Raw genomic sequence first — 24,409 nt, 5'->3', positions numbered from 1 at the left:
ATTTGCATATAACAAGATGAGTGTTCTCAGTTATGTAAGATTAGAGTAGTTAACAGCGCAGAATATGCGCAAAAACATCTCTCTGTGTACCTAAACTTGATGGAAGTTATCCAAGAAGCTCCACTTCTAATTGAGCCCTTTGGCAATTGAATTTCATCTAAGTTTCTAATTGTATTTTTTAGTTGTTGTGGTGCTGGGACAGCTGCAGACACAGACATGACAACCCAGCTCATTTCTTCCAATTTGGAGCTCCACTCTCTCTCCACTGGCCGCCTTCCCAGGGTTGTGACGGCCAATCGGATGCTGAAGCAGATGCTTTTCAGGTAAGATTCCAGGATAGGGATTTCTATAGCATCTTTTTCTTATGTCTTAGGTTTTTGGCATCTGGGAACCTAGAAACTACAGAAAAAGCATTCAGGTATACACATTTTATTCTAGAAATCAGTTGTTAACCATTTTAATTTCAGAAGGCTTTTTGATTATGTATTTGAATTTATGGGGTCTGTTTTTTTCCCCCATGAAGGTAACACATGTGACCAACCAAGTCATTTCCTGAGGCATAGGGTATTACTGGATTACAAACAGTCCTCTTTTGTTTATGGAAAGAAAGTTACCTTTGAGTTCATCTTGTGAACACAGACACAGACAGTTGGTTTTTTTCTCTCTCTTGTAGGGACAAAGTAGCAGTGAAATGAAAAATTGTATTTGTAGTTGGCTGTGAGTGGGTATAATAACATTAATATTAACCCACATTTACCTGTCTCTTTGTGCTGGGTCCTGTGCTTCGTGCTTTATGCACGATCTCCTTTTATCCTTGGAACTCTGAGATAGGGACTGTTAACATCAATATTTAAGTGAAACTGAGGCTTACAGAAGTATAGTCACTTGTCTGATCTGACCTTCATGCCATGCTGACTCCCACCCACAGCTCCTCTCAGTTTTGTCTCCTTTTTTTCCTTAATCACATCATCACTTTACGTTTGTGTAGGTCTCCTGGTTTTCACATCCTAAGTCTCTTTTCTCATTTGCTTCTCATTTGCTCCTCGTAAAGAGAAGAGAGGCCGTGTATTAGAGCAGAGCTTGGAAACAGCCTGAGCATGTAGTCATGGGTTAGAATACCAGCTTCTCTTTTGGAGACCTGCATTACCTTTAATAGGTTCCTCTTTCTCTTTCTCTCTCTCTCTCTTTTTTTCTTTTTGAAGTTGATCAGAGGCCTTTATTATTCTGGCCCTCCTCATTCATTAAGCAGCTTGCAAAAAACATTTTCTTTATCTCTGCTCCGAGCAGCAGCAGCTGTATCAAGGCCTGCAAGATTAAAGGGAAGCAGGAATAGAAAGCAGAGGTTGTAAGCTGCCAGCACACAGGCCATGTTCTGCTTGTAGAGAAATTATATTTGGGTCACAGTGTCTTTAAAATTATAGTGGTCAATAAATCTAAATTGGGGAGATTGGAATTAAAAATCTGGATTTCTGGCTTTTTTAAAAAATGTTTTTATTTATTTTTTCTGGCTTCTTTTGAAAAAATTCAGAAAGTGGGTGGGATGATAGGTGGCAGTAATCTTCTGGAACTGAGTGGCAGATGTTGCCTTTAGAAGTGGGAGAAGTGCTGTGGTCTGTCGGTCCTTGCCTGGTTTCACTTCCTGCTTGCCTGGCCCTTGCCTTCCTGTGAACTTGTGGGTCTTTGTGAGTCTAGCATGGCCCTGGGCTCTCAGCACATGGCTGTGAGGCACAGCGTAGCTGTGTAGCAAGGGCTGTGGCATAGTTCCCATTTTACAGGTGGGAAGACCAGGACTTAGAAGTTTATGGGTAGGAAGTCTAGTCGTATCTACCTAATCCGTGCTCTGGCTGTACTGAGCCCTTATGTCAGTGATTTCCTTTTGTTTATGTCCATGGTCATCGTTGTAATCCTGGAGAATTACCGCTTATCAAATAAATTTTCCCAGTACAGTGGTGAGAACTTGTTAAAGCACATCTGTTATCAAGAGTTCTGAAGACCTTTGTGATTTTGATTTTAAATTTAAAGCTCCCTCTGGTGGTTTGTGTGGTGCATTACATTTAAAACAATTTTTAAACTTGTAAAATTGCAGTTAATAGCAAATGTTCAAGATTCTTTCCAGTCATCTCGCTAAACCTAGCAGATGTTTCTGTTAATCTCTTTAGAGTGTTTTAGGAATTCTAAATTCACTTTTTTCAACGTCTTAATGTTTTTAGTTACTTTGCAAAATTTGCAAAATTTTAGTTACTTTGCACAAATTAAATTTTACCAAAGTTTTGAGAGGATCATTTAAAAATTTAACCAGGATGCTTGTGGTTCATTATATCTTCTTACATTTTTGTTGAGTTACATAAAATGAGTTACAAAAAATAAAGTGGTATAAGGGGGAAAAACAGAGGATTTGACTTTAGAGGTTTTGGTTCAGGTCTCATCTAAAGCACTTAGAGTTGTGTGACCTTGGGCTGTTCATCTGACCTTTCTTAACCTCATTTTCTTCCTCAGTAAAATGAGGATAATAGTTTCTGACTCTGACTTGAGGAGGAAATGAATAAAGAAGCAAGGCTTACAATAATGCCTAGTACAGGGCCTGATGCACAGTTAGATCCCCATAAAATTCAGAGGCTGAGAAAGAGAACAAGATGTAGTCAAGGTGCTATTACTGTTCTATTTTTCCCAGAGTGACCCATTTCTGTGTAGGTGAGTTGGTGAAGAAAGGGGGTTTGATAAATAGAAGTGGACATCTTTTCCCTCATTTAAGCAGTTTTTTTATTTTACTTGTATGATGGCTGGATGTATTACTGTTCCTTCTGAGCATGAGCCTCCTAGTTGAATCTAATAGAAGTCTTTGTGGTTCTGTATTCTAGAAACTCTTTGAATATATAGAAACTCTTTTATTTATTATATTAGTGGTGCTTTTTTTCTTAGGAAAGAATAAATATACATTGTAAAAAAGTTGGAAAATACTGAAAAGCCCAAAGGAAAAGGTAAAGATTTTACAATTCAGGGAGAATCACGTTTTGGTTGGGTATGTGTACTCCCACTCTTTTAAGTTGTTTGTTCACCCATTCATTTGTTCCTTCTTTGCTTCCTTCCTTATTACTAGTGTGTGTTCACAGTAAAACTTAAGACAGAAGATAAGAGATAAACTAAAAATACAAAAATTATCTGAGTTCCTACTACCCATAAGCAATTGGTGCTAGCAGGTTGCTGTATGCCTTTCAAGCTTTTTTTCCACTTACTAATACATATTTTGTTCCATAAAAATGGGATCATAGTTGTATATTCTATCCTAGAATACAACCTAATCTTCCCATCTGCCAGTTCGTGTTGCATAGTTTCCATTTGGAGCATTTCAAAATGAATATCACCTTTGAAACAATTTTTGTAAAAGTAACATGCGATGATTATAAAAAATTCCTACAGTGGAAATGTGAAAAGAAGGAAGTAAATGTTACGTGATGTTTCGTTACTTAGACACAGATGTTGTAAACCTTTGAGAACTATCTCTTCCAGACGTTTTATACTGTTGCTTATGTGCTCATTTATTACCAAAATGGAATCCTGTGTGTGGTTTTGTAACTGACCTGTTCTCATAATAGTATATCATGATTGCTGTTCCCAGTGGTAGAAGGGTTTTTACCTTGAGCCCACAGAGGTGTTCTGGAGACCTGTAACCCTCCCAAAACAGTAGAACCTGTGTGTACATTGTTATGGGGTCAGGGTTCCACAATATGAATCCGTTTTTAAAGGGGTCTATGACCCATCAGTATTAACTTTTGGTGGTATCGCAGTATTCCATTCTCTAGATGTGCCATAATTTAACCAGTTTTTGAATTTTAACAATATTGCTCGTTTTAAGGTAGTCCATGAACCTTTGAAACATAGAACCTTTAGGTACTTACTTGTGTGATTGATTTCTCAGGCTGTATTCTAAAGTAAATTCCTAGAAGTGGATTATTGAGTCAAAGGTATGCATGTTGAACATTTTGATACATACTGCCAAAATCACCCTTTGGAAAGGTTGTACTAAGTTGCACTACCATCAGTAGTGTAGGAGAAATAGCCAAACTATGGAAAGAGCCCAAATGTCCATTGACTGATGAATGGATAAAGAAGATGTGGTATATGTGTTCAATGGAATATTACTCAGCCATCAAAAAGAATGAAACCGTGCCATTGAAATCTTGCAACCACGTGGATGGAGCTAGAATGTATTATGCTAAGTGAAATAAGTCGGTTAGAGAAAGGCGGATACCATATAATTTCACTCGTGGAATTTAAGAAACAAAACAGGTGAACATAAGGGAAGGGAGATAAAAGAAGAGAGTTGGAAGCAAATCTTAGGAGACTTTTTTTTTTTGTTTTTTTTTTTGTTTGTTTGTTTTGGGGAGTGGGGAGGGACAGAGAGATGGAGACACAGAATCCAAATCAGGTTACAGGCTCTGATCTGTCAGCATAGAGCCCGATGCGGGGCTCGAACTCACAGACTGCAAGATCATAACCTGAGCCGAAGTCGGTCGCTTAACCAACTGAGCCACCCAGGCGCCCCAAGAGACTTTTAACTATAGAGAACAAACTGAAGGTTGGTGAAAGGAGATAGGTGGGGGATGGGCTAGATGGGTGATGGGTATTAAGGAGGGCACTTGTGATGGGCACTCGGTGTTATATGTAAGCGATGAATCACTAAATTGCACACCCTGAAACCAGTTTTACTGTATATGTTAACTAGAATTTAAATAAAAACTTGAAATTAACAAAAATAGTGTATGAGAAAACGTCACACAGATCTGGATCGTGTAGTGTTCTGTTGCATAGCTATATATATATCAATTTGTTTAGCTAGTTCTGTTTCCGCTTTTTTGGCATCATAAACTGTTGCAGTAAACATCCTTGTGCATTTATTTCTGTGTATCTGTCTTAGTATATCCTTAGAATTTGATTCCTGGAAGTAGCGTTTCTGGGTCAGTTTTTGAGGATTACAATAACTTGCCAAAGTATTTTAGATTCTTTTAAAGACATCAGACAGGTTATATTTAGCTTGGAGGGGAACTAACTGATTATTGTTGACTTTATGTAAACACTGTGTCTGGTAGGCAGTTGGGGTAGTGGGTCAGGCACTGGACCTTGCTGGGGGTGGTGGGTCTGTTAATTCCCCCTCCTTATCCCAGAGCCCAGAGAGCTAGTCTTGACCCTGCTATTACCTCATGTGGCTTAGGACTTGTTTCTTTTCCTCTGCCTGGGCCTCTGTTTTAAGACTGTTTTAAAATCCTTTCCTGCTCTTTAATTTTTCACTTCTAACTGGAAGATTCTTTTTTTTTTTTTTTTTAAGATTTTATTTCTTTAATTTCTATACCTAGTGATCAAGATCAAGATGAGGAGTCACACGCTGTACCAGGCGCTCCTGGAAGATTCTTTCTGAAAGAACAGTTTGGTAGTCAGGCATGGGGGAAATACTGGAGTTGACTATTCTGGTTACCTAGAGCACTTCGTGATGAGTAGTTATGTCTCAGACAGTCTATAGTTAGGGCTTTGATTGGTTCTTGTGTTTATTTGTATCAGTTTTAACAATTATATCATTAGGCAAATTCAGCATGTGCTCATTTCATTTTTCTTCCCAAAGAGCTAAAGGCACATAGTGGAGGGCTTTAAATCTAGCACGTGTATCTAGCATAGCAATTCTCATGGTAAAAAATGGAACAAATACAGGGAAAGCAATCTGTAGAGGTAGAAAACCAACCAGATAAAGGACACAGAGGAGGAGATAAGTGCACAATTACACGGAGGTAGGGTGGGGTGGGAAAGGTATCCCCCCGCCATGTTCCTGAAGAGGCGTAGCTTCGTCCTGTGGGCAGCAGCAGTGGGTTTTATAGGGTATTGTGGAGTTATTCTGCCGTTCACTTCCATGTATGATGGAATATTTTTCTCTTACCCAATATGAGCTTATATCTATGATTATAATTTTGTGGGTTTATTCAAAAGAGAAGGTGTTTTGACATGAGCCATCTTCCTGTGAGGCTGCGCTGAGGTGAGGTTGAGAATTTGAACAGCTTGAGTTTAGCCGCTCCTCAGAGTTTACCTTGAAAGTAGCTTATCTGCTAATCACTGAGAGGTGTGATGGGAAGGGGGCCGATAAATTTTGGAGTAAGCCAAGCTTGGCTCTGAGAGATTGGGCTGGCACTTAAGGTCTTTGGGTTCATTTTCTCTTCTCTAAAGTGAGAATGGTCCTCTTTTAAAGGGAGTTCTGTGACTAAGGAAATAGGCACGTTGGAGGGCCTCACACAATTGAGTCTGTATGGGCTGATAGTGGTGTTCCAACTCATGTTCCTTCAGTCCACATTTTGTTCCCATCAAACAGTAACCACTTAATGAAACAGTAGCAGTGTAAGAAAGCCTTTTGTTGTCTGACTTCTTCTCATACAGCTTTTGGGTAAGTTACAGTGATGCATTGTAGACTCATTTTTTTTTTTTTTCTTATACATACTCTGATCACCAGGTATCAAGGTTACATTGGTGCAGCCCTAGTTTTGGGGGGAGTAGATGTTACTGGACCTCACCTCTACAGCATCTATCCTCATGGATCAACTGATAAGTTGCCTTATGTCACGATGGGTGAGTGTAACATTTCCCTGATGTTTCAGAATCCTCTTATTTGCCAAAGTGGTCTCTTAAAGAGCTGGGCTATTTCCTATTAGAGGAACCAGGGCAATATAGTGCTTTGATTCATTCTGCAACATTTATTGAGTTCCTCCTATGGGTTAGGCCCTGTTCTAGGTGCTTGGGATATAGCAGTGAACACAAGTTAAAGATTCTTGCTTGCAAGGAGTTTGTATTTTAGTGGGGGTAGACAGACAGTAACAACAACTGTTACAAATATATTAATATTTTAGAAAGTGATAAATACTAGGAGAAAAAGTTACGCAGGTGATTCTGTACTACACTTACACAAGATACTACCTTTGGGGGAAACTGGGTCGAGGCTGTATAGAAACCCAGTGTATTATTTCTTATATCCACATGTGAATTTACCATCATCTCAAAACAAAAGGTTAAAAAAATTAATGCAGGGTAAGGGGGCTTTGGAGTGTGGGAGTGGAAGTCAGAATATAGTATTAAATAGAACAAAGTAGGCCTCAGGGTCAGGTTTCAGCGGAGAGAAGTTAGAGTGGAAGCCTCGTGGTGGGAACACGTCTAGTACATGCATTGACTTTTTTTTTTAACCGAGGGTGACTGGGGCCCCTCTTAATTTCTGAGAGATCAGAGGCATTTAATTCCTCTCCGAACCTTGATTTCCTCACCTGTGAAATGGTATCAATAATATCTACCATATACACCAGGTTGTAAGGATTAGAAGTAATGTATATAAAGCATCTGGTCAAATGCCTGGTCTATAATAGTGGTTACTCTTTTCAGACTAGCTTTCTATATTTGTATTTAGCTCTAAAGGCTAGTCAAGAGTATTTTTTTTTTTTTTTAACGTTTATTCATTTTTGAGAGACACAGAGCACTAGTGGGGGAGGAGCAGAGAGAGAGGGAGACAAGAATCCGAAGCAGGCTCCAGGCTCTGAGCTGTCAGCACAGAGCCCGACACGGGGCTTGAACCTACAAACTGTGAGATCATGACCTGAGCTGAAGTCAGACGCTTAACCGACTGAGCCACCCAGGCACCCCAAGAGTAATTTTTGTTTTTAATGATCACACACACGTGCATGCAAACACTTACACACAAAGGAGTGATAAAATTGGGATTTTCAAATTACGACTTTTATGTTAAATTTCTGAGTCAAATTGTGTAGGTGCAGAAATTTGAACAGGTCATGTGTAGCTGGTATTTTTCCAGCTGTTGTTTACCTCTTATGTTTTTTGTCTTGGTATCTTGGCTCTGAAGAGCTAGGAGAACTGCCTTGAATAGTTTGGAAATTGCCAGTTTGAGACCTTGCTATTCCATTGTGCTCTCTAGCCTCTTAGAAGGTTTTTAGACAACAGATGTTCCCTGTTTGCTGGGGAGAATGATTTACCCCCAGATACCATATGGGAGAGTCTTTGTAATTATTTTAAAATGAAGATACTTACAGTAATTTTAGAATTGTTCGGAATTGCTTTATTCAAATATATTTGTTATCTCCATCAAAGTACTGTTTTTATTTCTCCCTGTTTGATTGATGCCCTTAAATGGTGGTAAAGATGAATTAGCTCTTTCTCTTAAGTAGTTGCTTTTCTTCTTTTTTTTTTAACTGTAAAAGAATTTCACACTTGCAGAAAAGTAACAGTAATGTACTTTTTACTCCTATGTACTCTTTACTCATATGTGTCAGTTAACATTTTAGGACACTTGCTCTTGCTTTCTCAGACCTTATTACTGTTAACTTTTTGTGTGGAATCATTTGAGAGTAAGTAGCGGACACCATTATCCATCTCTGAATCCTTTACCTTGTTCTCTTACATTACCTTGATAAAATCATCACATTCGGGAAATTTAACGTTACAAAGCAGGTTCAGTTTTAAGCTGGGCAAATTGGTTTCTTTTGCTTTTGAACTGTAGTAATTTGTCTTCTGAGCCCAATCCCGAATTCAGGAAAAGTTGTTGAAAGTGAGCAGTCAGGCAGTTGGGCCACATGTACTCTCCCTCCCGGTCGACAGTGAACTTGCTCTTCCAAGTCTAGCGTGTCTCCAGGGTGATGCTCCTCAGCCTGAACTCAACGTGGCCTACGTCTGTTGAGAGATCTTTGCTCTACAGAGTCTGCTTTTGCTACCGTGAAAGACCAGATTAAGGAGCAGACATTTGTAACATCTGATTAATACACGAGTAAATGACTACTTTGAGCTGCAGTTTGTTCATCTGTTCATTTATGTGCCAACCATTTCTTGCCTCCTCTGTCTAGGCACTGTGGCTGGCTCCACAGATAGAGATGAACGTGTGGATCTTTGCCCTCGATATAGTCGCAGTGTAGTGAGGGAACCAGATGTATGAACTGACAAGGGCAGTAGGTAGAAAGGCCAGTGGAGGCCCAAGGGAGAAGGGATCACATGGAAATGGGAGGATCTCAGGAAGAGCTTTGCTTCACGTGAACAGAATCTTTTTTTTTTTAAATTTTTTTTTTTTTTTAACGTTTTATTTATTTTTGAGACAGAGACAGAGCATGAACGGGGGAGGGGCAGAGAGAGAGGGAGACACAGAATCGGAAGCAGGCTCCAGGCTCTGAGCCGTTAGCCCAGAGCCTGACGCGGGGCTCGAACTCACGGACCGCGAGATCGTGACCTGAGCTGAAGTCGGCCGCTTAACCGACTGAGCCACCCAGGCGCCCCTCACGTGAACAGAATCTTAAGAGAAGCATAAGTTACCTTCATTCATCTATCAGATGAATGAACTTAGCCCTCACGGTGTGCTGGGCACTGTGCTAGGTGCGGGAATATAGTGGTCAGCACAGCACCTGCCCTCAGAGCTTAGAGCCTCATGTGGGAGACAGGAATTTAAAAAGTAAGTACACATTCATCTGAAAGAATGCCCTGTGCTAAGTGCCCTGGAGGAAAAGAACAGTAATACGAGAAATAACAGGCAGGAATATGTGGATAATGGCTGTTTGGGAGGTCCTTACTGAGCAAATGACATTAAAACATTTTCTAATGATAGTAATTTACGAACATGACAAAACATTCAAGTGGGAATATTACATGAAAAATAAGTGTGTTTCGTATCCCTCCTCCAAAGTAACCACCTTTAAGGTTTTTTTGGTGTTTTTTTTCCAGATAATGTTTTATGAAACCGCTTCATGTATCTGTATCAGTCTGTCACTATTAAAGATACACAAATGAAGTCATACCAAACACACTGTTCCCTTACTGTTAACTTGTTTTGGAGAGGTTCTTGATCAGCACAAAAGAAGTTCTTTATCATGTAGATCTGTATCACAATGACAACTGCATAGAAATGCATTATATGGCTGTATCAGGACTTAACCCATTCTATTGATGCATATTTGTGTACTTCAGATCAATTCCTAGCAGTGGAATTTCAGGATGAGGGTATGTGTATGTATTGTTCCTGGTCCTCTGTGGCAAGCGACAGAATTACTGGATCATTTAAGGAAAAGAGAAATATGTTGGAAAGGATAGTAGGTGGCTCATGGAATAGCTGGGAGGGCAGGAGCTGGATGTGGGGCCGCGAGCAGTGCCAGAAATCCTGCTGTGGCATAGGCTGCCGCAGGCGAGCGCAGAGTGCTCCAGACCGTGCTGGGGCCACAGGTGCTGCTGGGGCCTGGCTCAGCCTCCCTGACTCTTCTGGAACCGATTCTTCCTGACATCCCTTTCACCACTGCCGGAGAGTTCCTTATTGGCTGGGGGGGGGGGAGGAGGGGAGGCAGGGATGCTTCTAATTGGTGAGGTTTGGTCACTCGCTCCTAAGGGGGTGGGGTTCCCCAGAATAGGAAGGGAGTCATACTATACACACTGCCACTGATCAGCCCAGCAAAGTGACAAAGGGCCATATAGCTCATTCTGCTTTTTGAGAGCTGTTGCCAAATTGCCCTCCGAAAAGATTATACTAGTTTATATTCCCACCAAGAGAATGAGATTGCCGTTCTCTTAACAACCTTACCAACACTGGGTATTTGTGCCAGTCTGATGGGTGAAAGATGGGAAGACGTAGCACGTAAGCAGAGACCTGAATGGTAAGTAGAAATTCGCCAGGAATTCGCTGCCCTGCTCCTTGTCCCCAAGGAGAGACTTCAGGCCCTGTGTGCACTAGGGACCTGTACGGTCGAGGAACTAAAGGGCCAGAGTTTGCTGGACGGGTGAGGCAAGTGCTCTGGGTGGGGGGAGTGCTCAATGCAGGGGGCAGAGCTGAAGCTAAGACCTTCTGGAAGGTGGAGTAGAGGTATGACTAGAAAGCTAGGCCCGAGAGGGTCTCAGTGATAGAGGCCAAGTTGTTTGGCTTTTGTCCTGAAGGTTCCCATCTAAAGTTTTCACGCCAGAGAAGGATGGGATAAGGTTTGCTTGTTAGAAAGAGCAGTCTTACGGCTGTCGGAAGGAGGATTGGCATGAGGGAGTCTGAGGCAGAGATGGAGATTGTGTCTGGCCAGAAATATTGAGGGTGTGGCGGGGTTTGGTGACGGTAGCGGTGGCCACTGTCTTTACAGCGAGCCCTCGGTAACCAGCTGACCATTAGACCAGATCGCAGGCGTCTGGCTTCCATCCTCTCCTGACTTCTCAATGCCGGTTCCTTCCTGGTTCTTGACTGCAGTGGCGCAGTTAGCTCCTTCACCTGGGGTCACCTCCCTTCCAGTTGGGCTGTAGGCCCCTTTTCCTGTCTCGTTTCCTGTTCCTCCTCTACCTGTCCCCTAGGCCTTAGTTGTAACAGAGGCACCTTGTACCTCTCGCCCTCCCCTGGGCTGGCTCCTACACCCCGCTGTTGTAGTGCTGCCTTCCTTACGAAAGGCCTTTTCTGCCCCCAGTGTTCTGCTGCTCATCCGGGGTCTAGCCCAGAAGCCAGTCCCTCGTGACTGCCCCAGGCTGGGTTAGCAGGTCCCTCTCGGGGCATTCCAGGATTCCCGCCTTGTCTGCTCGGCCCAGCTCTTGTCCCTTCCGCGCATGCGAATGTTTGGCGAATGTTTGAAATCTCTCAGAGCGTAGAATCTGTCTTGCCTCCAGTGCCCCAGAGTCCTGTGTGACTCAGTGAATATTTGATGGCGAAATAATTTTCTGATTCGCTAACTGGCTTGTGTCAAAGAGTATCTGAAACTTAGCGTTAGAAACCTTAGCTACTCGTTATTTTTGATGAACAGTTTCCAGTACCCTTGGAATGGAGTTGATTTATGATTTAGATTGTGGTGCATATGGGGGGCCTGAGGTCCGCTGTGAGAGAATGGCACAAAGTATTGGGGTAAGGTTTTTTTTTTTTTTTTTTTCCTTTAAAACTAAGTATCATTTCACATTTAAAGTGTCTTTGTGCCAGAGTCTCCTAGCGCTCTAGTGCGGTCACATTATTTTCAGTTAAAATTCTATGCGAGGGATGCCGCAATTGCTGTTTTATTGACGAGAGGCCTGAACTCAGATTAAGTGGTAACTTGCTTGTTATTGCGGCAAAGCTGGGATCTGGACTCTTCCGGCTCAGGCAGCCCTGGTACAACACAGCTGCTTTGATTTTACCTCTTACAGATGTTACTTCATTAAGCTATTAAGCCTTGCTTCTGAATACTGAAAATACCTCTACAGATTCCCAAAGGGCATTTATTTGTTTTGCCTATTTTTGACTGCCTGTGTGCGGATTTTCTATCCTACATATTAAAAATGGTATTTGCTGAAACCACTTAGTAGTATCAAAGGAAAAATTTAAAAATTATACAGTTTTACCATCCAAGACAACATGCTTTTTATTTTTTTGATTTTTATTTTTTCCAATCCAAGTCCGGTGTGAAGAGGAATGCTTTAGCAGAGAATATAAAATAAAACAGTTTTTGTACTGCCCTGGCTTGGTGTTTGTCATTTTTTAAGTTGCTTTTAGCCATTGTTCCCTTTGGAGCAGGGCTGGCTCGCGTCTCTCCCTATGGCGATGGCAGGTGCGGCACTGCCTTTCTTCCTAACCAGCCAGTTCTTCTGGCTTCCAGTCGTTGCTGTCATCTTCCCTCCCTCCCTTCTCCTTTCCTTAGTTCTTTTTTTTTTTTTTTTTTTTTTTTTTTTTTTTTTTTGAGAGGGTAGGGAGCTGGATGTTGAGGGAAAAACCCCGCAATGGCCAAAATTTGGTGGATCTTGTTTTAATTCATGTTACAGTTGACTCTTGGACAGCAGGGGCAGGACATGGATTGAGGGTCCTGACACACTCTGCCCCCCACCCCCCAAACCCCCTCCCCGCCGGGCACAGTTGAAAAATTTGCATGCAACTTTTGTTTTTAATGTTTGTTGATTGCGTGAGAGAGAGAGGGAGTGAGAGAATCCCAAGCAGGCTCCACGCCATCAGTGTGGAGCCCGACACAGGACTTGAACTCATGAACTGTGGGATCATGACCTCAGCTTAACTGATTGAGCCACTGAGGTGCCCCTGAAAAATTTGTGTGTAACTTTTGACTCCCTCAACACTTAAGTACATAGTAGCCTATTGGTGACTTGGTAGCCTTGCTGATAACGTAAACAGTCCAGTAATACGTATTTTGTATGTATTATGTACTGTGTTCTTTTGATAGAGTAAGCTGGAGAAAATGTTATTAAGAAAATCCTAAAGAAGAGAAAATGCATTTAAATTGCTGCCCTGTATCAGAAAAAAATGCACGTCTAAGTGGACCCATACGGTTCAAACGTGTTGTTATTGGGGGTGAGCTATAAACCAAACGTCAAACTACAGACACAATAGAAGGCCTTCCTGAACGAGATGTCCCACGCAGCATTAGCATCCACTGTGGAACTGAGGCTTTTCCTAAGTGTAGCTTAAGTGAGAAAATGAATATTTCATGGAAATTCCCATGTTTTAGTTAAGTTACGAGTTTTTTATTACGAGAAATAACAAAACTTTGTAATTAATCTTCTTTTTTTTTTTTTTTCCTGAATGATTTGACAGTAAGAGCTGGAAGCTACAAATTACCCGTAAGACAAGGGTGTCTAAATTTTGTCTACCCATGGGCTTGCATTGGCCACTAGCCAGGTGCCTGAAGGCTACTCTTAATTTACATGGAATAGAAGACACCTGTCTTGTCTTGTGCATCTTTAACATGTTGGCACAGCTTAGTGAGCACGGAGTCCAGGAGCTCCTCTCTGAGGTCTTGCTTTCCTCAGGATTTACTTGGGAGAAGAATGTATCCAATTCCTTGTGGTGTGGCCCTTGGACAGCTTCTGTCCTAAAACCTCTTGTGGACGTGATGTTGACCGCAATGACAGCAACGTTCAGTCAGCAGCTTACCCGTTGCGTTGCCGGCAGCTGTCGTGAGATGCTTTACTGATTGAATCTTTGCAACATTGTGAAGCGGCTACTATCGTCCCTGTCTCACAGGTGCAGAAATCGAGGCTCAGAGAGGTGTGCTCACGGCAGACGGCCAGGGTGTGCGTGAACTGGGATGGGGACCCCAGCCTCTGTGACTTTTCTCCCTTGGCCGTATTATTGCTGTGAATGGTGTGTGGCATGTGGTCCAGACCAAATGTGATTTGGTGCCTTCTCAAAGAAGAGGAGAGGGCCCCTTAGGTTTTGTTTAATTATTATTTTTTTTAAGAGAATAATTTGCAAGAGACTGCAGGTGATTGATTAGTGTGATTGTTGAAAGCCAGGCAGGATTCTTTGATTTTTCTTTATTAAGAAAGGGAAAAGGGTTTGGGTTGTATATTTTATAGACAAAATGGGGGCTCTTTTAATTCTCAGATTAATTAGCTTTTTCTTTTAACTTGCCAGCTTTTCTTTATTAGGCAAACTGAAGTAGTGTCAGGAGAAGCTTGGGGACCATCTTTTGCTATTAGTTTGGCAGTGTTCCTTGTAGCGGCATTGGCAAGGTATATAAAATTTTTATTTTTGCCCACTTATTCACATAAGAATTAATATGAATACAATTTCAAGCATGACATTCCTGGAAATGAGGCCCTTGGACAATTTAGGAATACTAACTTAAGGAATAAACATTGGTATGCACCATTAGGGAAGACTCGGGGTCACTGCCAAGGCCATCCAGGTAAAATTTGATCTCTAGGTAAACTGGTTGTAGGATTTCCTAATTACTGGAATGTACCTCTCAAGCCCCAGTTTACAGAGCCCCCTAGCAATTAAAAAGATTTGGGACAGGGTAGTAAACGTACTGGATGTCTCACCTTGTGGGCAAAAAAAACGAGTCTTAGAATTAAGTTGGAACATCAGTAGGGAATTCAGACCTGCCATTTTCTCCGTATTTTTACACTAAAGTGCAACCTTTGTGCAGACATTTTGATATCTCCGCATGACTTGATTTTGAAAATTTTCCTGCTCTGGATCAAATTAGTGCACTGCAAGATGACAAATGTTTCTTCTTTTTTTACTTTTTTTATTAAAAAGAATTTTTTTTCCTTCTTAACGTTTATTTATTATTGAGAGAGCATGAGCATGGGAGGGGTAGAGAGAGGTGGAGACACAGAATCTGAAGCAGGCTGCAGGCTCTGAGCTGTCAGCACAGAGCCCGACGCGGGGCTCGAACTCAAAAACTGCGAGATCACGACCTGAGCCAAAGTCGGACGCTCAACCGACTGAGCCACCCAGGTGCCCCTACTTTTTTTAATTTTTTAAACTTTATTTATTTTGAGAGTGAGAGAAAGTGCAAGTGAGGGAGGGGCAGAGAGATAGAGAGAATGAGAGAGAGAATCCCAAGCGAGCTCCACACTGTCAGCATGGAGCCTGATGTGGGGCCCGAACTCACAAACTGTGAGATCATGGCCCGAGTCGTAGTGGGATACTTAACCGACTGAGCCACCCAGGTGCCCCAGCAATTGTTGCTTCTGTGTTCATTTTCAACTCTTAAATCAGGTGTGGACTCCGCATCACTGCATGTGGTTCATAGGCCTACGTAAAAGTCGTTTCGGAGGCCGTGTGGACTTCATGGCTCCAGCATTGCTGGGGAGTCTTTTCCTAATAGTGTGGGCTGAGTGACTGTGTAGGGGTTCCACAAACATGAGTCTCTGTCAGTCCTAGACTGATGCTCAGACCCTGCTTTCCGCAGGTCAGGGGCTCTGCAGTGGACGGCACCCCATTCTGTTGGGGGCTTTGTCAGACAGCTAGGGACTTCTCAGAGCGGCATTTCTGTAAACCACCTGAGGCATAACCTAGAATCCTAGAGAAAGGCGGAGCCCCTGGCTCAGTCCTAGTCCTCCTTGTCCAGGGCTGCCCACCTAACCTTTCTGAACCCCAAGTCCCTCATTTCAAAAAAGAAACAGCGTTGTTTGTTTGTTTGTTTGTTTGTTTGACTTGGGAAGGTCCCAGGGTTATTGGGGTGCTGCAGTGTCATGTTGTGTGTGAACACACTGTAAGAAACCATGTATTTTTCTGTGCATCTGGTGCTCTTGACATTGTTTTTCGAGGTAGTGTGGGAGTCCAGTTGGGTTCAGATCTAAGTCCAACATTTACTAGCTTTTGACCATGAGCGTTGATTTCATCTGTAGAATGGGGGTTAGAGGAGCTCTCCCATGGGAAACCATACATAAAACATTCTTCGTAGCCCAGGGAAGGTGTTCAGTGCACGATATCTTGATTATTTTAGTGCTAATACATTCCCTGTGTGCAGTTCTGTACACTAAGATTTCTCTGGCAGTTTTCCTTGCTTCGATTAAGTACGGTGCATTTCCGAGGATTTAAAATGTACAGTGCATGGATTTTATATTTTAACATTTGTGCTGCTGTGGAATACCAGGAAACGAAACCACTGGAAACCAAAGATTCATGAAAGTGGGATCATGCATCTTGATTCCTGGTTACCGTGAAGGTGGTATATGAAGCCAATAGATGGTGCCGTTATGTAAGAAAAAGAGAAAAATGTTTACTCCTAAAATTCATCATGTCGTTGCAGGGAATGTTATCTAGCCAGCCCTCCGCAGCTCTTAATCTTTTCTAATTAAAGTGGACTTTGTTCTTGGTTCCGTGTAAAAAATATTTAATGTCTCCTCTAGGTAAAATTGAATTAATACGTAGGGTGCTATTCCACCTGTTTTTTCCCTGCTCTGACATTTTACCGTCAGAGTCTTTTCTGACTTGCGTTCAGTCCTTCGTCTACCCCCAAGTAAAAGCCCTCGCCAGCAGTACTCTTCGGAACGGTGAAATGCAGCCCTTGCAGTTTTAATTTCTTTGCTTTAAACCCTGCTGCAGAGAGTGTGAGGCTAACTAATTCATCTTTACCTGCTCTTGTTTCAGAAGTGGGCCAGAATTGGCCCTGCTACAGAAAAGGGCCTTTATTCTCTTCTAACCTAGTGTTCGATGGTCTTTTACTTATGGGACAGACTAAGCGGAAAGTCATTTTATGCATCGGAACACTTTTCACTGTGGAGTTCATTAGAGCAGGGATTTGCTGTCAGCCGTATCTGTCATGACTAGCTGTGTGACTTTGGGTAGGTTCCTTCACTTGTCTGGACTTAGTTTTTTTCAGTCTATAAAATGGAGGTAAAACCAGCTCGTCCCCAGATGGACTAAGTGAGAAAATACATGTAACGGTGCTTTGCGCATTTTTTCCACCCTGTAGGATTTCTTATTTGCGCACAGGCTCTGTGGGCCAGATAAACCTTTCCTGGTGATTCAGGCCGGGTGTGTCTTACAAATTATTAAACTCTGTGGTCCTTGGTCCTTGAGGGTCTGAGGGACATGAAAACTTGAGAAAGGCCTGCAAAGTGGGACAACCTGTAATTTGGGAAGTTGTTTTGAAACGTGGACCAGAGTGAAGGATGCCTGTGAAAGACCTGTCCGTTCGGACTGCCTTGAGCTCCTCCGGCAGGAGGGAGGAGTGGGTGCCCCGCGCCCACGGTGCTGAGTGAGCTTCGGTGTCCTGGGGGGGCCTAGTGCTGCGGGAGACTGAGTGAGAGAGGCCTGTTTTAAGAGGATTTCATCCTCCGTCTTATCCCCGAAGCATAGGGTTAGGTGGCTCCTCTGTTGGAAGGAGAACCATTTCCATCCTCATACCGTGGCGTTTCTTAAAAATACATTAATGAAACTTTCACTTTTGAGGCCTGGATGCCCTGATTTTAGTCTTTTCTTAAGAATTCGTGTTTTTAGCCTGTCAGGTCAGTGAGATGTTGCAGTTCCAGTTATAAAAAAAAGTCCCTGTTTCCTTCAAGTGGCATTTTAAATTACTTACTTAGAGTAAAATTTAACTCCTTTTTGACTATATCTAGAAAAGGAACTGCATTTTTTTGGGACATTCGTTTTTGAGTGAAAATGTCAGATGCTTTAAAAATCTATTTCTAAGCATATTAAACGGAATAATTTTTTTTTTTTTTTTATTCATTGGGAATAAAAGGTAGACTCTTTGACATTGAGGTACATTTGCTGATGAAAAGGAAGCATTCTTTCCCCTCACGAGGGGTTTAAATGTAATACTCAGTGCTTACTCAGGAGTGAAAACATCAAATTAAACTGTTTATGCTGACAAAGGACAAATCTGGATTTCAGCAACCCATGCAAGATTGTCTGATTGCTTGGCCTGCCTCGCCTGGAAGCTTTTGGCCAGGACTTATAATGAAATGCACGCATACAATTAAACCATTTCAAGTCGGTGTCTTGGGTTTTCCCGAGCGATGTGAGGTGCTCCACTGCTCTCTAGTGGCTGAATGTGGTCCCCTAGCGCCAACATTGCTTTATATTCATAAATCAGCTCTTCATACATTGGCGGTGTTGGCCTCCAGAGCAGGCACTAACACCGGGAGACTAGTCCTTGTAGACAGGAACGGAGTGAAAAATGATCCCAACCCATGGGTCTGCGGAAAGCACCGAATTTTACCCGGGACGAGTAGCCGGTTGACAAACAATGAGCAAGTGTGAGTAAGCACTCTGTCTGGGAGATCTGACACTGATGGATTAGAATGTTCTGTGTGTTACTCTCTTATCGCTGCATACATCTTACACCTTGGCAGGCCACGGTGGCAAACAGGTCCTTGGGCACTTAAAACAGTCCGCTCCTTAGCAGAAGGAGCAGCTTTTTTCCTGAAAAGCTCTGGTTAAATTGATTTGGGGGAGAAGCAGTAGAAATCCATTTCCGGCTGCCTGTCAGAACTTCATGACTTTGAGAAAAGAAATTTTGAAGACCTCTGTTTCCATTAAAACTGCCAACCCTGGAACTTGTTGAGGATGATTATATAAAATAGCTCCTGGAGGACGGGGACTTTGTCTTAGAGTAATTACAATAGCTAGTTTTTATTGGCCTTTTCCTGAGTGCCAGGCCTTCTGCTTTCTGTGTCCTTCAAGCTTCCCAGCCACGCGGTGAGGAAGATCCGTTCTGCTGTCCTCTCCGTCGTACGTTGTACGGGGGTGGAAGCTGAGGCCAGGGCGGCGTGGCTGCCACACTTGCAGCTTTCGGGCGACAGTCGCTCTGGGCTCGGAGTGATGGCGCGTCCCGGAGCAGCTTGGCCGCCTTGCGGGGCGGGGCTCTCAGCGCCTCAGTGATGTGCTGGGGCAAGCAGTGAAGTGCCGGAACTGTGCCCCCTCCTGCGCAGCAGTGTGCCCTCTGAGGCCGCCGCCTGGCGGGCTCCTGGGATGGTTTGCTTGAAGGAAGGAGGGGAAGTTGCCCTTCTGAAACGTGGAGCCACGAGGCCTGGGTTTGAGTCTTGGCTCCACGTCTTATTGACTGTATTGCTTTTACTAGTTGAGCCTGTTTCCTTGCCTATAAAGAGAGGAAATACCTACATCGCTTGAGTTCAGGGTCTGGGACCTAAAAGGCTCTCAGTAAATGCTTTCCCCTTTTCCCGTCTGGGATTTTGTGAGCATAGACCTTCTTAGAAAAAAGCAAATTCTGCCTGCTGGCTTTCAGTTCCTTCTAAGAGTTGGACTTAGAGCATTGGGTTTTAGAAAATTCTTTCAGTCTTTAATTTCTTCAGCATGTCTAAAAACATAGATTCTAGAATTGCTGAGTTTGATTTCATGCTTTAAAGAACACTATGAAAATAACATTTCATGGCTTTTTAACAAAATTCTTCTGCCCTCAAGCTCTATCAGTTCAGGTGTTTTTGAATATACAGAACAGGTAAAAGTGATCGATAGTAAAATTTTCTTGATACCCTTCATATTTTGTCCTGAATTCCTTCTAAAAAGTGAAGGTCACACTCACTGAAGTACTAATGCTGATAAGCTAAGATCAGAAATACCTTCAGAGGTTTTAGAAAATGAAGACTAATTTCATTGTTCTTTTTATTAAAAAAATCTTTTTGAATGGGCTTGTTTTAAAACAAATAGAACAGGTTCTTGAGTGGCATTGCTAAACAGTGAACGGCATCTGTTTCATCATTTAAAACATGTAACTAAAATTTCAATCCCATTTGAATTTCCAAGCAAAACTACACAAATTAACCATACCCAGATGTGTACTAATCATTCTGCTGAAATCCGAAGAAAAAGCAATTTAGAAAGCATGCTTTTTTTGCAGTGGGGAGCTAAGAAAATATAGCTGTTTCCACGCTTACTTGTTAATCTCGATTTCACGCGTTTGGTTTTGCTACGTAAGAGGCCACGTGGTGGAATGGAAGGAGCATCAGAACGATCTGGGTTCAAAATCCCAGATTTGCTAATCAGATTGGTTATGTGATGTGGGCAAGTTCGTCACCTCCTAGATTGTCTCCCCTTTTGTAAGATGGGACTACTCCGATCTGCCATGTCTGAAGAGCAGACAAAACCAACGGGACTGCGCTTTGAAATTTTTTAAACACTATGTGTACTGTGTTATTGTGGTTGTTTAGTGATTTGTGTGCCACAGTGTAGACTTCTGGATAAGTGGGAGCTGGCTTGGGGCTGATCTGCTCAGAGGACTTCATGATAAAGATGCTTTTACCTTGAAGGCCGTACTAAGGAGGCCCTCCTCAGGACGGTGGTAGACACGGTGTGTATATTTGTTTGAGATGATTGATTGCTGTCGTTCCTTGGACGTATTGACTCCTGCATGGATTGCCCTTCAGGCCCCTGGACACAAATTTCAGGAATCAGCTGCATGCTGCTGCTCTTAGCATGATGGTGACAGCTGGCAAGATCTTGGGGTTTTTGCTTTTGCTTTTTGATTTTTCCATCCCTGTACCATGTCAAATTCTTACTTTCTCCAAGTTTATACCTTAAAAAAATTGTAAGTAATGTCTGGTCTTTTGAAGAAAAATAAAAAAAAATGTGAGTAAACAAAATAGTATCACTCAGATATAAGCATAATATTTTGACTTATATTTTTCTAGATTTGTGTAATATGTGTCATAGAAGCTTCTGTGTTAACATTGCTTTGGAACATGTTTTTCCCCTCTTGAATATTTTATCACGGACATCTTCTTATTGCCAAAAAAATATTGTGTTAATGACTGTATACATAATATTGTCTATTTTTTCCTATTGTCTGATTGTTTACCTCTAGTGTTTTGTTTTGTTTTTTCTTCTGCTAATCTAAACAGTGATCTTTTTATATACATAATTTGGGTACTTATCCATTTATTTCTTTAAAATGACTCTAGCAGTGGAATTGCTGGTGGAGATGTATAACTTTATCCTTTCTGATTGATGTTTCTAAGTTGCCTGATAAAAAAGTTCTATTCATTTTTCTTCTACTAGTGTGTTAGATTTGCCTGTTTCACAACACCTTTGTCAGCCCTGGGTATTATTTTTTTAATCTTTGTTAAATGTAAAAGTCAAAAAATGATTACTTAAATTCATATTTCTTTGATTACTAGTGAACTTGAACAGTGTTTCTAAATGTACAGGCCTGTCACATTTTTTCTTTTTTTGGCAATTGCTGTGTCCTTTTTTCTGTTGGCATATTGCTGTTCTTTATCTGTGAGCCCTTTTTATTTATTGATGCCCTACATGTTGCATATATTTTCCTGAGTTTCACAGCCTATATTTTACATTGTTTACAGAAGTTGGTCTTCCCCGCCCCCAAACCAGTGGCCTGCTGTTAATAAGAGCAGATACTTCATTTTAAAAGATTGGCTGGAGGTGTGGCCCCTTGGCATTTTTGCCTGGGACCCCCTTCTCCTGGAGGTTAGCAGTGTGGATGGCTCCCACTGTCATCTTGAAGCGGGTTAGGCCCCGACAGTCAGAGATGGGGAGCAGACCTGCTTTCCGGGACCCCACAGGGTATCTGTTGTGGGAGGAATTCTTTTAATGGCCACCAAACAGGAGCAGCCAGGGTGCAGTGGTACCCACCTGGTGACTGCAGTGGATCAGGGAGCGCAGGGCAGTTCCTGGCCCCCTCAGGCGGAAGAGGGCTGCGTTCTGTATCCTTCCCCCCATCCCTGTCTCCACAGCTTGGCTGCTGGGTGGTTTGGGAGTCCCAAGGGGTTGAGCAGGGAGGAGGTGGGAGGTGAACTAGGGACATACGGTGGGTGCAGGAGGTGAGTCAGTGAATAGGGAGCCACCACTATGTCTTGCACCATTCTCTTTTCTCTTTCTTTCTTTCTTTCTTTCTTTCTTTCTTTCTTTCTTTCTTTCTTTCTTTCTTTCTTTCTTTCTTTCTTTCTTTCATTATTTATTATTTATTTATTTGGAGAGAGAGAGGGGGAGAGAGAGAATCCCAAGCAGACTCCTGCTTGTCTGCACAGAGCCCGAAGCGGGGCTCGATCTTACGACCGCAAGATCATGACTTCAGTCGCTGTCAAGGGTCGGACGCTTAACCAACTGAGCCACCCAGGTGCCCTGCACCATCGTCTTTCCAAAAGCTGGTCACTGATCGCACCTCGTTTTTCTGTTTTGAAGAACTTTGTTCTGGAAGCAACACTGGCTACTCAGCAACTGTGGGTGGGCTGCAAAAGGCAGCCTTGGTGGAGGTTGCTAAGGAGCAGCTACATGGAGACTACGAATGAGACGGGCTGTCTAGTAAAATGCAGGAGCCCACGGAAGGCATTTTACCCCTGTGGTATCACAGAGGTTTGGACCAGACCAGGACATATAATATGACATGGTTTTGTGGGTTTAAAGCCTTTTTTTCCTTTTGAACACTGAACTTGCTTCACATCTGAGTTTGTCTTATATTCACCCCAGTATGGTAAATTAGGCAATAAATGTCTTTTCCACTTTATCAAGGCATTTATTGCTATCATCACTCCTTCAGGGCCAGCTCAGAGTTTTCCCCAGCTCCTTCATTTGGACAGGTGTCCTCAAATCAGCCTGGCTTAATTCAGCAGATTCTATTTAGTGCTTGCTGTGTGCCTGAGACTGCTAGGGATGGGGGTGCAGATACGAACCCTCGTGGTGGGGGTTGGTCAGGGAAAGCTTGTGGGAACAAGCAGTCTCTCGGCTGGGGTTTGAAAGGTGACTAGGAATCCTGTAGACCGTCAAGGGGGCAAAGGGCATAGCATGTGCCAAGGTGCGATTGGCTTGAAGTGGTATAATTTAGGAAATTATTATCAGTTTTATGTTGGTGGGATGTCAAGTGTATGTGTCAGGGCTGAGGAGGGGGTCGAGGGAGACAGAGACCTGATCGTGGAAGGTCATGCACGTCTGCTCTGGCCAGTTGTGGTAGGAGAGGGTGACTGCCTCAGGTCATGCCTGAGACAGAGTCCTGCCGTGTGTTTATTCTGTAATGCCAGACAAGAAGCTTTACCACTTTAGTGGGGTGACTGAATGGCATGACGTGATGCGTGGCCCATGGCGGGTGCTCAGCGTGCCCTGGTTTCTTCCTCCTAGGCTGCCTTCTCCTCCCTGCTGTTAGATAAGCTCTTTGAGGTCAGGCCTCACACCTCTTGCTCCTTGAGCCCATCCTGCATTTGTGGAAAGCATCCTCCCTCTGACCTGTGTTTCCTTCACCTGACATGCCTGCCGTCTGAAGCAGAGGCCCTCGTCTCCTGGCCTTTCTGTTCATGCGTTCCTGAACGGGAAGCCAGGTACTTCTGACTAATTGTCTAAGGTGACCTTGGTTTTGGAATAGAAAACCAGTGTAAATGCTCCTTAGAAGATCGTTTGCCTTGGTTTTGGATTTGGAAGTGCCACGTTTGGGTAGGTTGATGCTGAAATAATGGAATGTATCAGGGCATTACTGTGGCTTAAAAATGGGATATAATATTTAAACATTTTGTCGGTCCATGGCTGCTATACTAGTGTGGCATTAGGTGATTTCCTGTATATAGTTTTAAGTGGCATGGAAGCAAGATCTAGGAAACCTGAGTGAAATTATTAAAGAATACTGGTCTCTTGGAGTTTACCATCTGTTTTTTCTTTTGAATGGCCAGCTTCTGTTCCTTCCCCCAGTTGCATTGCCTTGAAATTATGTGAGGATTTGCATCTTGTTCTCTGGCCACTTTGGGCAATTGCAGTCATTTTTGAAATTCTGACTTCAGTTTTCTAAATAGCCGGCACACGTTCAGGGATTCCTAGAAACCTGTTGACAAAAAGTCCACGGCTCTCCATCTCCTAGCGCTTCCACGGATTTCTGAAAAGGGGGCGCCAGAGTCCTCCTTTCCTAAAAAGCTGGGAGCAGGAGCTAATTTGCAAGTGACTTAGAAATTGTTTTTAATGTTGAATTTCCCTTTCTTTTCAAGTTTATTTGGAGTCTGCTTATCTTTGATCTCCAGAGCAGCAGAATCAGGCAGTTTAGCAAGACTTCTCCATACCATGCCTGTGCTCTGTAGGTTGGAGTGTGTGTGTTGGGGGCATGGTGTGAAAGGGGAAGTGGAAATACAGCGGGATAAATACCCCCGTGTCCTTTCTACATTGACCTCACCTGCAGCTTCCAGCGCTTGAAAAAAAAAGTCATCCTCTCTGATAATGTGAGAAGCATCCCCACACTGAAGAGACTCTTTTTTGGGCAACAGTTTAGACATA

The 24,409-nt window shown here is 42.8% G+C and overlaps 1 protein-coding gene across 1 annotated transcript in view; it reads left to right on the top strand.

The window, feature by feature from the left end:
- The window catches only part of PSMB7 (proteasome 20S subunit beta 7), a 59,159-nt gene that overhangs the window by 2,715 nt on the left and 32,035 nt on the right, over positions 1-24,409 (top strand). The window contains exons 4-5 of the mRNA XM_007094386.2: positions 183-323; positions 6,488-6,603. Of these exons, the coding sequence (XP_007094448.2) occupies positions 183-323; positions 6,488-6,603 (257 nt within the window). The remainder of the gene's footprint in view (positions 1-182; positions 324-6,487; positions 6,604-24,409) is intronic.

Source organism: Panthera tigris, chromosome D4 (assembly GCF_018350195.1).
Source record: "Panthera tigris isolate Pti1 chromosome D4, P.tigris_Pti1_mat1.1, whole genome shotgun sequence".
Classification (NCBI taxonomy): Eukaryota; Metazoa; Chordata; class Mammalia; order Carnivora; family Felidae; genus Panthera; species Panthera tigris.
Note: the sequence above shows the minus strand (reverse complement) of the source record. Positions and strands in the feature narration are given on the sequence as shown.